Source organism: Lacerta agilis, chromosome 18, assembly GCF_009819535.1.
Source record: "Lacerta agilis isolate rLacAgi1 chromosome 18, rLacAgi1.pri, whole genome shotgun sequence".
NCBI lineage: Eukaryota > Metazoa > Chordata > Lepidosauria > Squamata > Lacertidae > Lacerta > Lacerta agilis.
In genome coordinates this window covers 7814058-7827014 of record NC_046329.1, presented here as the reverse complement: position 1 = coordinate 7827014, position 12957 = coordinate 7814058, and the positions used below count along the sequence as shown (strand labels likewise).

Below are 12957 nucleotides of genomic sequence, written 5' to 3'. Positions count from 1 at the left end.
TCTCTAGGAATAGTTTCTACCTAGTCTCTAGAGCATCTGTTCGCCCGCTGCCCCGATTGATATCCTAGTGAGTTTTAAGTGCCAACGTGTGCTTAGGGTCGCAGCCTCAAAAAAATGTCAAGGGGGAGACAGCGTTTGACCGGACAACTAGACTTAGGTGACCTCTTAAAGTCTTTACGATTCCAGCATGTGGTTTCGGTCTCGGCAGAAGTTGCTCCTGTCTATCGGTGGGTGGCGAGGGTCGGCCGCCCTCTGCTCCGGTGCTAGGGTGCCTCTGCGGGACTTGCCTCTTCTTTGTGACTCCAGGAAGCGCATAAAGAAACCTCTCGATTCCCCCTGCCGGTGTGGTGTAGTGGTTAAGAGTGGTAGACTTGTAATCCGGGGAACCGGGTTCGCATCTCCTCTCCTCCACATGCAGCTGCTGGGTGACCTTGGGCTAGTCGCACTTCTCTGAAGTCTCTCAGCCCCGCTCGTCTCACAGAGTGTTTGTTGTTGGGGAGGAAGGGAAAAGGAGAACGTTAGTCGCTTTGAGGCTCCTTCGGGTAGTGATAAAGCGGGATATCAAATCCGAACACTTCTTCTTCTTCTTCTTCCTCTAGTTGTAGCAGCTGCCAGGAGAGGCTCCCCAGGAAAATTCAGGGGGGAAACATGGCAGAGAAGGCTGTGCCGGAACAGACGGGCGTCGGTGCCAGCGGCGCCAGCTCCTAGCCGCGCCGCCGCCACAAGCGACGGGCCACGTAACCGGTGATCACAACCCCCAGGAGTGAGCCGGTGCTTCCGATGGCGACAGCGGTTTCCGTGCTGAACGTAGCTGGAGAGAGACACCGAAAGGGAGACACCGTGAGCGGTACAATTCAGCGGTTGCCATAACCGCAAGAAGCCTGGCGCAATCCATGGCGAATCTGGTGCTGAGGCAATAACTCCCCAAACACTCTCTCAAACACAAGAAATAGCTGGAGTGCTGTGTAAACCATCTATGCCAGAAAGTCTGCCACAAGGGATGACCTAACTACCGTATATACCCGAGTACAAGCCGACCCGAATATAAACCGAGGCACCTAATTTTCCTACAAAAACCTGGGAAAGCTTATTGACTCGAGTATAAGCCGGTTCACCTTTGCCGCTGTGGAGGAGGAGGAGGAACGAGCAGCCCGAAAGCAACCCTTTGGGCTGCTTCTTCCTCTTCTTCCTTTGCCAAGTTTGCATTTATGCGAGCAGTTCAGGAATGGAACAAGCTGCCTGGGGAGAGTAAAGAACCGCCGTTCTTGTACACTTCTTAAGGAATGGTTGACTGGGGAGAGCGGGTGGTGGCACGAGCAGAGAGAAAGGGCTTCTTTCTCGCCACCCCCACCACCCGCCTCACTCGAGTATAAGCCGAGGGCAGCTTTTTCAGCACAAAAAATGTGCTGAAAAACTAGGCTTATACTCAAGTATATATGGTAGTTTCTGTTTTTAGACTTGCGTGTTTTAGAAATCTGCACATGCTCGCACTTTGGGGCAGACAAGACAGGAGGTGGGGAGAAGGATGGAAATGTTCTTTGCAGTCTGGGCGAACGAAGGGAAGGGGGAAGATAATCTACAGCAGGGGTCAGCAACCTTTTTCCAGCCGTGGACCGGTCCACTGCCCCTCAGACCATGTGGTGAGCCGGACTGTAGGTCACCGGTAGATTAGTGTGGCTCCCCCCAAAGAAGCTAAAAAACTTTGGCTCCCCTAAAAAGAAGCTCAACATCTTTTGCCCTGCACCCATAAAATGACCTGAACCACCAAAAACAGAAGAAGAAGAAGAAGAAGAAGAAGAAGAGGAGGAGGAGGAGGAGGAGGAGTTTGGATTTGATATCCCACTTTTCACTACCCGAAGGAGTCTCAAAGCGGCTCACATTCTCCTTCCCCTTCCTCCCCCACAACAAACACTCTGTGAGGTGAGTGGGGCTGAGAGACTCCAGAGAAGTGTGACTAGCCCAAGGTCACCCAGCAGCTGCATGTGGAGGAGGGGAGACACGAACCCGGTTCCCCAGATTACGAGTCTACTGCTCTTAACCACTACACCACACTGACTCTCCTTCCTAAAAAAAAGCTCAACGTCGCTTTTCTCTTCCCTCAACAACTTTTACGTGAACCTCCCAAAACAGGGCATTCCAAAGCAAAACAACTTCGACCTGAACCCCCAAAAAGGGGGTAGATCACTGCCAGTTTTTAACTCTGTGAGTAGATCACAGTCTCTCGGAAGTTGGCCACCCCTGGTATAGGCCATGTGTAGGCAACCTAAAGCCCAGGGGCCAGATCCGGCCCAATCGCCTTCTAAATCCGGCCCGTGGTCGGTCTGGGAATCAGCGTGTTTTTACATGAGCAGAATGTGTGCTTTTATTTAAAATGCATCTCTGGGTTATTTGTGGGGCATAGGAATTCGTTCATTTCCCCGCCCCCCTTTCCAAAATATAGTCCGGCCCCCCACAAGGTCTGAGGGACAGTGGGCCGGCCCCCTGCTGAAAAAGTTTGCTGACCCCTGCCCTAGAGCTTCGGTCAGGATTTAGATCTGGGGGGTTCTAGGCTGCTGCGGCCGCCAGTAGATACTACTGAGCTCGATTCTTGACCTTGCGGTTTGGCTCCCTAGAAGGCAGCTTCCTTTTAAAATCAAGAACAATGAGGACTGGAATCTCGACCCTTCCGGAGAAGGACCACAGCTCAGTGGCGGGGGGTGGGGGTCTGCTTTGCATGCAGAAAGTCCCATGTTCAATTTCTGCCGTCTCCAGGTTAGGGCTGCAAATGTCCCACCCACATGAGATGCTGCCAGTCAGTGTAGGCAATATGGAGCTATAGATGGACCGAGTCAGCTTCTGAGGTCCCTGGTTTCTATCGCCTCTTTTGCTTCCGGATCCCGCCCTGGCCCTCCCCGCGCCGACTTTGCCGTCCTGAGCCTCCCACAGATATTTCAACGCGCAACCCCAAACGAATTGCCTAAATTTGAAAAGAAAGGAACCGAGCGAATCGAAGGACATCTCTATTTTGAACAAAAGGAAAGAAATCACACTGGGAAGAGGGAAACCGCACAGCGGAAACGGAGAGGAGAATAAAAACAACCGTAGGCAGCCTATGGAAAACTCAGGCTTTATAGTGGAAAGTAAAAATATTTCCTTAAGGCTTGACAGTTAAAGTGTTTGATACGTGCATATTACCCACAATGGAGCAAGGAAGTAGGCAGTGACACTGAGAATTAAGGACGGCTTAAAGAGAAACATGGGACGCGGGTGGCGCTGTGGGTTAAACCACAGAGCCTAGGGCTTGCTGATCAGAAGGTTGGCGGTTTGAATCCCCGCCACGGGGTGAGCTCCCGTTGCTCGGTCCCAGCTCCTGCCCACCTAGCACTTCGAAAGCACGTCAAAGTGCAAGTAGATAAATAGGTACCGCTCCGGCGGGAAGGTAAACGGCGTTTCCGTGCACTGCTCTGGTTCGCCAGAAGCGGCTTAGTCTTGCCGGCCACATGACCCGGAAGCTGTACACCGGCTCCCTCGGCCAGTAAAGCGAGATGAGCGCCGCAACCCCAGAGTCGGACATGACTGGACCTAATGGTCAGGGGTCCCTTTACCTTTACCTAAAGAGAAACACTGCATGCCACGGGAGGTGTGGTGTTGGGAATATTGTTAAAAGCTAGACAAGACCAACGGTGGGATATGGCGAGATTGGACGCCATGGGTTTGGTGCAAAGGGCCACCGAGATAAAGTGGACTTCTTGTCGTGGCCACAGACACAGAGGAGTGGTGGGGGAACCCCCAGGGGAAGAAGGCTTGGAGGCCGGGGAGTGGTGGTGGGACAGAGGGAAAATACTGGGAGGAGGAGGAGGAGGTGTCGGAAGCTGAAGAGGCAACAGGGTTTAGTGAGCGGGGAGAGTCTGTGGCAGAGAGCAGTCCAGAATCGGAGGCTGAAGCAGGAGAGGAGGGACACTTTGGCTAGTGGGCAAGTCACGGCTGTCTTCCCCTCCTGCTGCAACCAGCTCCCTTCCTCTCTGGTCTCCCAGAACCAGAAGAGGTATGAAGAGGGTGAGGGCAAAGACAGGCAAGGCGAAGGAGTCTCAGATTGCTTGGGAAGGAACTGGGAGAGGAGGAGACACAGGGAGATGTAGGAAGGCAGCGAACCTCACAGCTGCCTCATTGGGTGTCGGGGACCGTGCTGAGGAGGGCTGCACTGAGGAGAAATGGTGGGAGCCTCCCCCCTCCCCCCCCAGATCCTGAATCTTCCCAGGAACAGGAGGACAGTATAGATTTGGAACAGCGGTTTGCAGAGGGGCATAGTTCAGAAGGCAGAAGCTGGGGAATACTGGATGGGGAACAGCTAGGAGAAGGAACACCGGGAGGGAGGGGGTTAAGAGATTCACCATCTCTGGAAAGATTCCCTCCGCTCCCTCTGAGAAAGCAGCAGAACAGAAAGCACGGAAATTACAAGCTCCGGTTACAAGGACGTAAGGGGTGGGATTCTAAATTGGGAGCTCCTCCATTCCTGGGTGATTGGTTCTTTGTTCTCTTGCTGTGAACATTAAAGTTTCTAACTGGTAAGAAGGCTCCTTTCCCTTTAAACAGTTAACTTCTCTGAATCTGGTGGGTTTCCCCCCACCCCCCATTGCTGATTTGCAGTGCTGGTACGGGGACCCTAGGGATTCAAAAGGCCAAGAGGGTAAGACCCCCTAGGCGACGGTGGGCGGTTGCCCCTCAACGGACAGCAGGGCTTTTGCGGAGGCCAGAATGAAACGACTGAGAACGACAGAGAGAACCCCAAGAGGCCTGACTCCAAAGGCAGATTTGAGACGCTGCTGGTGAAGGAGATAGGAACCCCCGTCTGCTCACCATTAGGCGTGATGGAGATGGTCAAGCTGGCTATGCGGGGCTGGCTGGCTATCACGATGCACCGGTAGACCCCCTGATGCTCCAGGGAGACGCTCTCCACAACCAGGGTGGACCAGCCCTCGGCTTCTTCTTGGCGGTACCGGGACTTAGCCACGGGAGTCTCCACCCATCGGACCTGGACGTCTCCGTCGCAGTCGGCCGCGAGGCACGTGATCCGCAGGGTGCCCCCTGTGCTGCCTTGGGTGGGGACAGGGGTGATGACTGGGCGGCAGGAGTCTCTAGAGGGGTCCGTGGCGGTGGAGGAGCTGCGTGGCTTTTCGGTGGCGAGCGTGGCGAGGCCGCTGGCCGCGGTGGGGGTGGGCGTGGTGGTAGGCGGTCCACCTGTCAAGCGAGAGGCCCGCGAGGTTGCTGGCGTCGACGTCGAGACGGGGACTTGCACGGTGTTGGCCCCGGTCCCAGAGTTGTGAGAGCTCGTCATCGCCTCCGCAACGGGGTTCCTTGTCGGGGAAGGGCTGCTCGTTTCCGGAAGGGGTTCTGGAGCGGGAGAAGCGGTTGACGTCATGGTCGGGGGCTCGGTGGGGGAGAGAAGGGGAAGGCCCCTGGTGGTTGCCGCCGGCAAGGTGACAGCCGGCTCCAGAGCAGCCACGCGGCTCGTCCTTTCCGTCACGGGGGCAAAAGTAGCCTCCTCTGTAGCGCCGGGCACCTGTGTGGCTGCAAACCAAAGATTTTTGCATCTTTTTAAAAAAAGGCATTCGCAAGATTTTCACCGGTGGATTAATCAACTAGAGTTTAGTTGATTAATCCGTGGGAGTCCCAAAGCGGCTCACATTCTCCTTTCCCTTCCTCCCCCACAACAAACACTCTGTGAGGCGAGTGGGGCTGAGAGACTTCGTAGAAGTGTGACTAGCCCAAGGTCACCCAGCAGCTGCATGTGGAGGAGCGGGGAAGCGAACCCGGTTCACCGGATTATGAGTCCACCGCTCTTAACCACTACACCACACTGGCGCGAAGGCAGGGATCCTTCTGAATCCCCGATGCCGAAAACCGGCAGGAGGAGAGCACTGCGCTTATGCTTGGGTCTCCTGCTCGTGGGGCTCGCACACGGTCGGAGCTTACTTTGGGGTTTCACGGCGGCCACCCTGGATTGGCGGAACGTGTCCGGCTCGAGCTCCAGAGTCGCTTCGCACTTGTAGGCTGCTCCCTCTGCGGCCGCCGGGACCTCAAGGACAGAGCTATAGAACATCAGCTGCTGCTCAAAATCCACCATGTCGTCTTTTTCCTCGGTAGCCTCCAGCCTCTCCTCTCCCCGGAACCAGCTCAGCGTCAGGGCGCCCGGAGGGTACACATTGCTCAAGGAGCAGACAAGGCGGGCCGGCTGCCCAACCCTCAGCATCTTCGGCTCAGAGTCCAGTTGCAAGGCATCGGGAAAAGCTGGAAAAGAGCCCGTTGGGTGTTAATAATAATAATAATAATAATAATAATAATAATAATAATTTATACCCCACCCATCTGGCTGGGTTTCCCCAGCCACTCTGGGCGGCTCCCAACAGAATATTAAAAACACAATAAAACATCAAACATTAACAACTTCCCTAAACAGAACAAAATTCCTTCCAGTAGCACCTTAGAGACCAACTAAGTTTGTTCTTGGTACTTTTTGGTATCTAAAGAATACCAAATATATGGAGAAGTGTGCATATCTGAAGAAGTGTGCATGCACACGAAAGCTCATACCAAGAACAAACTTAGTTGGGTCTCTTAGGTGCTACTGGAAGGAATTTTTATTTTATTTTGTTTTGTTATGACTATGGCAGACCAACACGGCTACCTACCTGTAACTTCCCTAAACAGGGCTGCCTTCAGATGTCTTCTAAAAGTCAGGTCTTTGTTTATCTCCTTGGTATCTGGTGGGAGGGCGTTCCCCAGGGCGGGCGCCACCACCGAGAAGGCCCTCTGCCTTTCCGCCTGACACCTCACTTTGCACCTCAAGTTGCAACAATTCTGCATGCAAAGCATCTGCTCTGGACCCTTCTACAGGCAGCTGCGACCTCAGGGGCGGAGCAGGCGCTTGGCATGCAGCAGGTACCCCCCCCGGCACCCCCTCCCCCGAGCCCTTCGCCTCTAGCTCTGCACTCACAGTACACCTGCAGCTCCACGTTCTTCTGGTCGGAGGCCCCCCGGCACTGCCCTGTGCAAAACTTGGCTCCTTCCATGCTGACGGCGGCTTTGGAGATGGTCAGGATGCTGTGTGTGTTGTTGGAGAAGACTTCCCCTTGGTCCGTGTCCAGGCCTTCCCACTGGACCTTCCCGCCGGGGCAGTCCGTGGAGCAGGTCAGCCGGACGGAGCCCCCCAGTTCCACCAGCGCCTTCCGAGGGTGGACGGTCAGGACGGAGCTGGGAAGACCTGCGTGGCGCAGAAGGGAAAGAGAGAGGTTGGTGCTGAGGGTGGCCGGGCAGAGGCATGGATGGGGTCCCCTGTGGCTGGACTCCAACCCCCACCGTCCCCTGACCATTGGTCCTGCTGACTGCTGCTGGTCAAAGGCCTGGAAACGATGCCTTATGAGGAACGGCTTATGGAGCTGGGTATGTTTAGCCTGGAGAAGAGAAGGTTAAGGGGGGATATGATAGCCATGTTCAAATATATCAAAGGATGTCATATAGAGGAGGGAGAAAGGTTGTTTTCTGCTGCTCCAGAGAAGCGGACGCGGGGCAATGGATTCAAACTACAAGAAAGAAGATTCCACCTAAACATTAGGAAGAACTTCCTGACAGTGAGAGCTGTTGGACAGTGGGATTTGCTGCCAAGGAGTGTGGTGGAGTCTCCTTCTTTGGAGGTCTTTAAGCGGAGGCTTGACAGCCATCTGTCAGGAATGCTTGGATGGTGTTTCCTGCTTGGCAGGGGGTTGGACTGGGTGGCCCTTGGGGTCTCTTCCAACTCTAGGATTCTATGATTCTAAGCTCTCTAGGCAGCCCGATTAGGGAAGGCCATCTTCCTGCCACCCCTTCCCTCCGGTAACAGGAAAGGGCCACGGGGTTGTAGTCCTGCTCAGAGTAGAATCATAGAATCCTAGAGTTGGAAGAGACCCCAAGGGCCATCCAGTCCAACCCCCTGCCAAGCAGGAAACACCATCAAAGCATTCCTGACAGATGGCTGTCAAGCCCATTGGAGTTGATGGATGGCACTAAGTTGCCTTTGTGAACCATCCTGAGATCTTACGATGAAGGGTGGTATATTATTATTATTATTAATTTTCTTTTGTTTTAAAGGAACAAACTCAATAATAATAATATGGTGCAAATGTTTTAATAATAATAATTTTCTTTTGTTTTAAAGGAACAAACTCAATAATAATAATAATATGGTGCAGATGTTTTATTATTATTATTATTAATTTTCTTTCGTTTCAAAGGAACAAACTCAATAATAATAATAATAATATGGTGCAGATGTTTTATTATTATTATTAATTTTCTTTCGTTTCAAATGATCAAACTCAATAATAATAGTTATACGGTGCAGATGTATTATTATTATTATATTATTATTACTATTAATATTATTTCTTTTGTTTCAAAAGATCTAATTATTTAATTTTTACTTATACCCCGCCCATCTGACCGGGCCTCCCCAGCCACTCTGGGCATCTCCCGACAGAATATTAAAAGCACAATAAAACTTCAAACGTTAAAAACTTCCCTAAACAGGGCTGCCTTTAGATGTCTTCTAAAAGTCAGGTAGTTGCTTATTTCCTTGACATCTAATGGGAGGGCGCCACCACCGAGAAGGCCCTCCACCTGGTTCCCTGTAACCTCGCTTCTCGCAGGGAGGGAACCGCCAGAAGGCCCTTGGAGCTGGACCTCAGTGTTTGGGCTGGACAATGGGGGTGGAGACCCTCCTTCAGGTATATTGGTCCGAGGCTGTTTAGGGCTTTAAAGGTCAGCACCAACACTTTGAATTGCGCTCGGAAATGTAATGGGAGCCAATGTAGGTCTTTCAGGACCGGTGTCATATGGTCTCGGCGGCCGTTCACAGTCACCAGTCTAGGTGCTGCATTCTGGATTAGTTGTTGTTTCTGGGTCACCTTCAAAGGGAGCCCCACGGAGAGCGCATGGCAGTAGTCCAAGCGGGAGATAACCAGAGCATGCATCACTCTGGCCAGACAGTCTGCGGGCAGAGAGGGTCTCATCCTGCGTACCAGATGGAGCTGCCCTGGACACAGAACTGACCTGCACCTCCATGGACAGCTGTGAGTCCAAAATGACCCCCAGGCTGCTCACTTGGTCCTTCAGGGGCACGGTTACCCCATTCAGGACCAGGGAGTCCCCCACACCTGCCGGCCCCCTGTCCCTCAAAAACAGTACTTCTGTCTGAGCAGGGCTAGCATTGGACGCACAGCCCAAGTCCAAGCAAAAATACTATGCACACACAAAGCCCTGGATTCGAACTCTGCTCCAGCAGGTACGGGAATGGCAATGTGGGAGATAGCAATGCCAAGCTCCCTTACAGGGCTGTTGTATAAGGATTACAGTTAGATGACGCATGTGAAGCATTATTCATTAGTGTTACATGCTGAGAAGTCAATGTTTTAACCACAGCACCATGCACAAACTTGATCAATGATGTTGAGGTATACACAACCCCTAAGACTTGGGAGAGGAGATTTTAAAGATCACCTGCTGGGGGGGGTGGGTGGAGGGTTGATAAGGTGCATTTTGTCTGGGGTAGGGAAAGCGGATTCATCCCCTGGCCTCCAATCGGAGGTAGACTGCTCTTGAACATGGAGGTTCTGTTTAATTAATCAATGGCAGGTGGTTGTTGTTGTTGTTTTTTTGAGCTCGCTATTTTGCAAAGATTGCGGGGTTTTAAAATTGCCAAGCTGAGCTAAGGGAGAAAAGCTAACCCTGAGAAAACACGCTAAAAGTTTAAATGGCGTGGGTTTTTTTTTGTAAAATGCAGAATGCCAGCACAGCACTTGGCATTTATTTAAAGAGCAATGGGGAATAAGACCTTAAAATCAACAGGAATATGAAACCTTTATTATTATTATTATTATTATTATTATTATTATTATTATTATTATTATTTTAAAAAGCCAGCTTCTTAATTAGAAGTGCCTTAGATTTAAAAGGCGTTTTAAGGGCAGTTTCGAAGCCAGTTCTGAAAGGGGTGGCATGTTAACGCCTTGTGGCAGGGAGTTCCATAGATATCGAGGCAACAAATGCACTCAAGGGGACTCGCAGATAAGGAAAAAAACGAAACTTTGAAGAATCAGTGCCATCATGGCCCACACATCTAGTGGCAATCGGTTCTGTAAGGCACCCCAATATTTTTGTATTTCTCTCCCCCCCCCCCAGCAAATTCCTCATCCTTTCAGCAATGTTCTGGCTTTTCGACTTGTCTTCTTACTGCCACCCCCAACACCCCTGGGCAGCTTCGTTTCATTAAAAGGCCCGGGAGCTGACTTGCTTGGGCGAGGTGCGGAGGAGAGCAGCCGACGAAATCTGTTTAGTTGTGCAAGAAATCTTCTTCTTCTTTTTTAAAAAAGTGGGAAAACAAACGCCTTTTACAAACGGCATTTTGTTGAGATGCCAATGGAAAACGCTGCAATTTTTTAAGGGCGTTCCGTTGGGGTGGTCATGGGGAAAATTGCATTATTATTATTATTATTATTATTTATTTTGCAAAAAGATCATTTATTTATCTTTTGTACATTATATAACAAAACTATACAGTATATATTTCGTAAACCAATAAGAAAGAAAATGTAACATATACGTTCCATTTACAAATAGAAACAAAAACTTTGTAAACAAAAAGAAAAAAAACATCTGTTAGTTTGGCTATTGTTCTTAACTGTTATCCAATGGGATCTATCATAATTTAAATTATATTAATTAAATTATATACACCAAACATAACATATTATATCATTTGAGAACATATATGTAAAATATTTTTTAATGGGAAGGTCATGGAAGGCGGAGGGAAAAGCAATTATTTATTTATCTCTCTCTCTTTAAAATAATAATAATAATAATGCATTTTTTGGAGTGGGTGGGTGGGGGGTGGGAATGATCCAACTTACCCCAGCCAAGCCTGACGAAGACGAACAGGAGTCCCAAGCTGATCGTTGCCATGCTTTCTGCACTTGAGTTACCGTTATATTGCTACCTAGAGTTACACGGACTTATTCCAGCAGCAACAGACTGTCTCTCTTCAAATTAATGAATGCACCGGTAGTTCCTTCCTTCCTTCCTTCCTCACTCACAGCACTCTCGCCCTGGTGCAGATCTCAAGTCTGGCCGAAACTCAATGACACCAGGAGCTCTTAAATCCAAGGTGGGTGGCCCCTCCCACCCCTGTATCGGGGTGTGTGTGTTAAAAAACACTATCCACCCACCCCTCGTGGCCTGCCTCTTCCCATATTCCAAGTGATGATAGAATCCTGGATTTAGCATTCCCCCCCCCCCAGAAATACTTCCCTCCTTTTTTTTAAAAAAAGTAATCTTTATTGGTTTTATTTACACACATTAAAAAATATTTACAGTCTCATCAATACAAATAAAAGAAGAAGAAACAGAAGAAGAAAATAAAGAAAAAGAAAAGCACGCGAAAAAAAGTTAAAATTGGTTTACATAACCACACTTCTCCCATACATACAAATCTTCCGATCTTTCTTAATGTACTTTCATTACATCATTGTTTGTCTGCACAGTTTTGATCTTTATTTCTCATTCTTTTATCTTCAATAGTATTCAATATTTATTTAATTACAAGTATCACTCTAGTTCTGCTAATATGGCCTTATTATTACATTATATTCTTATGTGTTCTTTAAATATTTTCCATTCACCAATGGTTTTCTGCGTCATTTCTCCTCTAACTCCTCCTGTCAATTTCGCCAGCTGCAAATAATCTAACGTGAGCATCTGCTACTCTTAAGATTGTCGGTACTGATTCGTTTTTCCACTTTCTAGCCACAAGAATTCTAGCTGTTGTGACAGCGTACATAAATAGCGTTCTCATTTCTTTTTTAATTTCCAGGGGTAAAATCCCTAACAGGAAAATCTCTGGTTTTTTTATTTTATTGTAATTTTAAACAGTTTCTTCAGTTCGTTGTATATGTTATCCCAAAATTCCCCAATAATTGCACACGTCCACCACATTACTACCTCCTTTTTAATCAAAGGGTGGGGTGGGCAATTAAGAGGAGCAATAAACTCTTCAACCTTGCTCTCCAGCAGACGAATCCCATTCTGTTTATTGGAGGCGTTCCAACAAACAGCAAGGAAAAGACGTTTCCCACGTGAAAGCCGTTCAGGGGAATCCCACTGCGGCCCTGAACGAAGGAGCCTTCCTGCTAGATCTCTGCGTGATACGTGGCCGCCGAGAAACCACCCTGACTTAACGGCGCTGCGTCGCTCAGATTCAGGTGCCATCGGACGTTCGGAATGCTAATTTTCTCCCAAGCCGAACCCACAGCAGGATTACCATCCCTTAAAAAAAAAAAAGAGTTTGCTTGTCGTGTCTCTGTCAAGAGTCCATGATCTGGGCTAGCCCCAGAGCAGCAATTTGTGAAGGGCAGCCTCCTATGAGGACAGGGCAAATCTCTCGCAGATCTGCATGGGGATCATTCAACCACTCTAGGCGAAGAGTCAGCGGTCAGCAGAGGCTGCTCTTCGCTTCTCTGCATGAGCCATCGTTCTGGGATTGCTTCCTCCAGATAGCAGCCAGGGCCGGATCCATAACTCATGCAGTGATAGGCTTCTCAGAAAGCAGGGAGCTCTCGCCCTACCTGGGTAGGATTTCGGAGGCAGACATTCAACGGGTTGTTTTAGCACGTTTTGAATGAAGTAACGTAACAGACACTTCCACCTGAAGCACAGAAAAGGAACAGCTGTGGCCCTCTAAGATGTTCCTGGACTCCAGCTCCCAGCAGTCTCAGCAGGGAGACTGTCAGGAATTTTCCTGACGTAAAGGTAAAAGGTAAAGGATCCCTGGACGGTTCAGTCCAGTCAAAGGCGATTCTGGGGTTGCGGCGCTCATCTCGCTTTCAGGCCAAGGGAGCCGGCGTTTGTCCGCAGACAGCTTTCCGGGTCACGTGGCCAGCAGGACTAAAC

The 12957-nt window shown here is 49.8% G+C and overlaps 1 protein-coding gene across 1 annotated transcript; it reads right to left on the bottom strand.

Moving 5' to 3' along the window:
* Positions 1-704: 704 nt before the first annotated feature.
* On the bottom strand, positions 705-10974 carry MADCAM1 (mucosal vascular addressin cell adhesion molecule 1). Its single transcript, XM_033136901.1, has 5 exons — positions 10923-10974; positions 6974-7240; positions 5953-6267; positions 4837-5547; positions 705-811 (listed from the first exon to the last, which is right to left on the bottom strand). Exons 1-5 carry the CDS (start codon positions 10972-10974, stop codon positions 705-707), a joined length of 1452 nt encoding a protein of 483 aa, XP_032992792.1.
* Positions 10975-12957: the final 1983 nt, after the last annotated feature.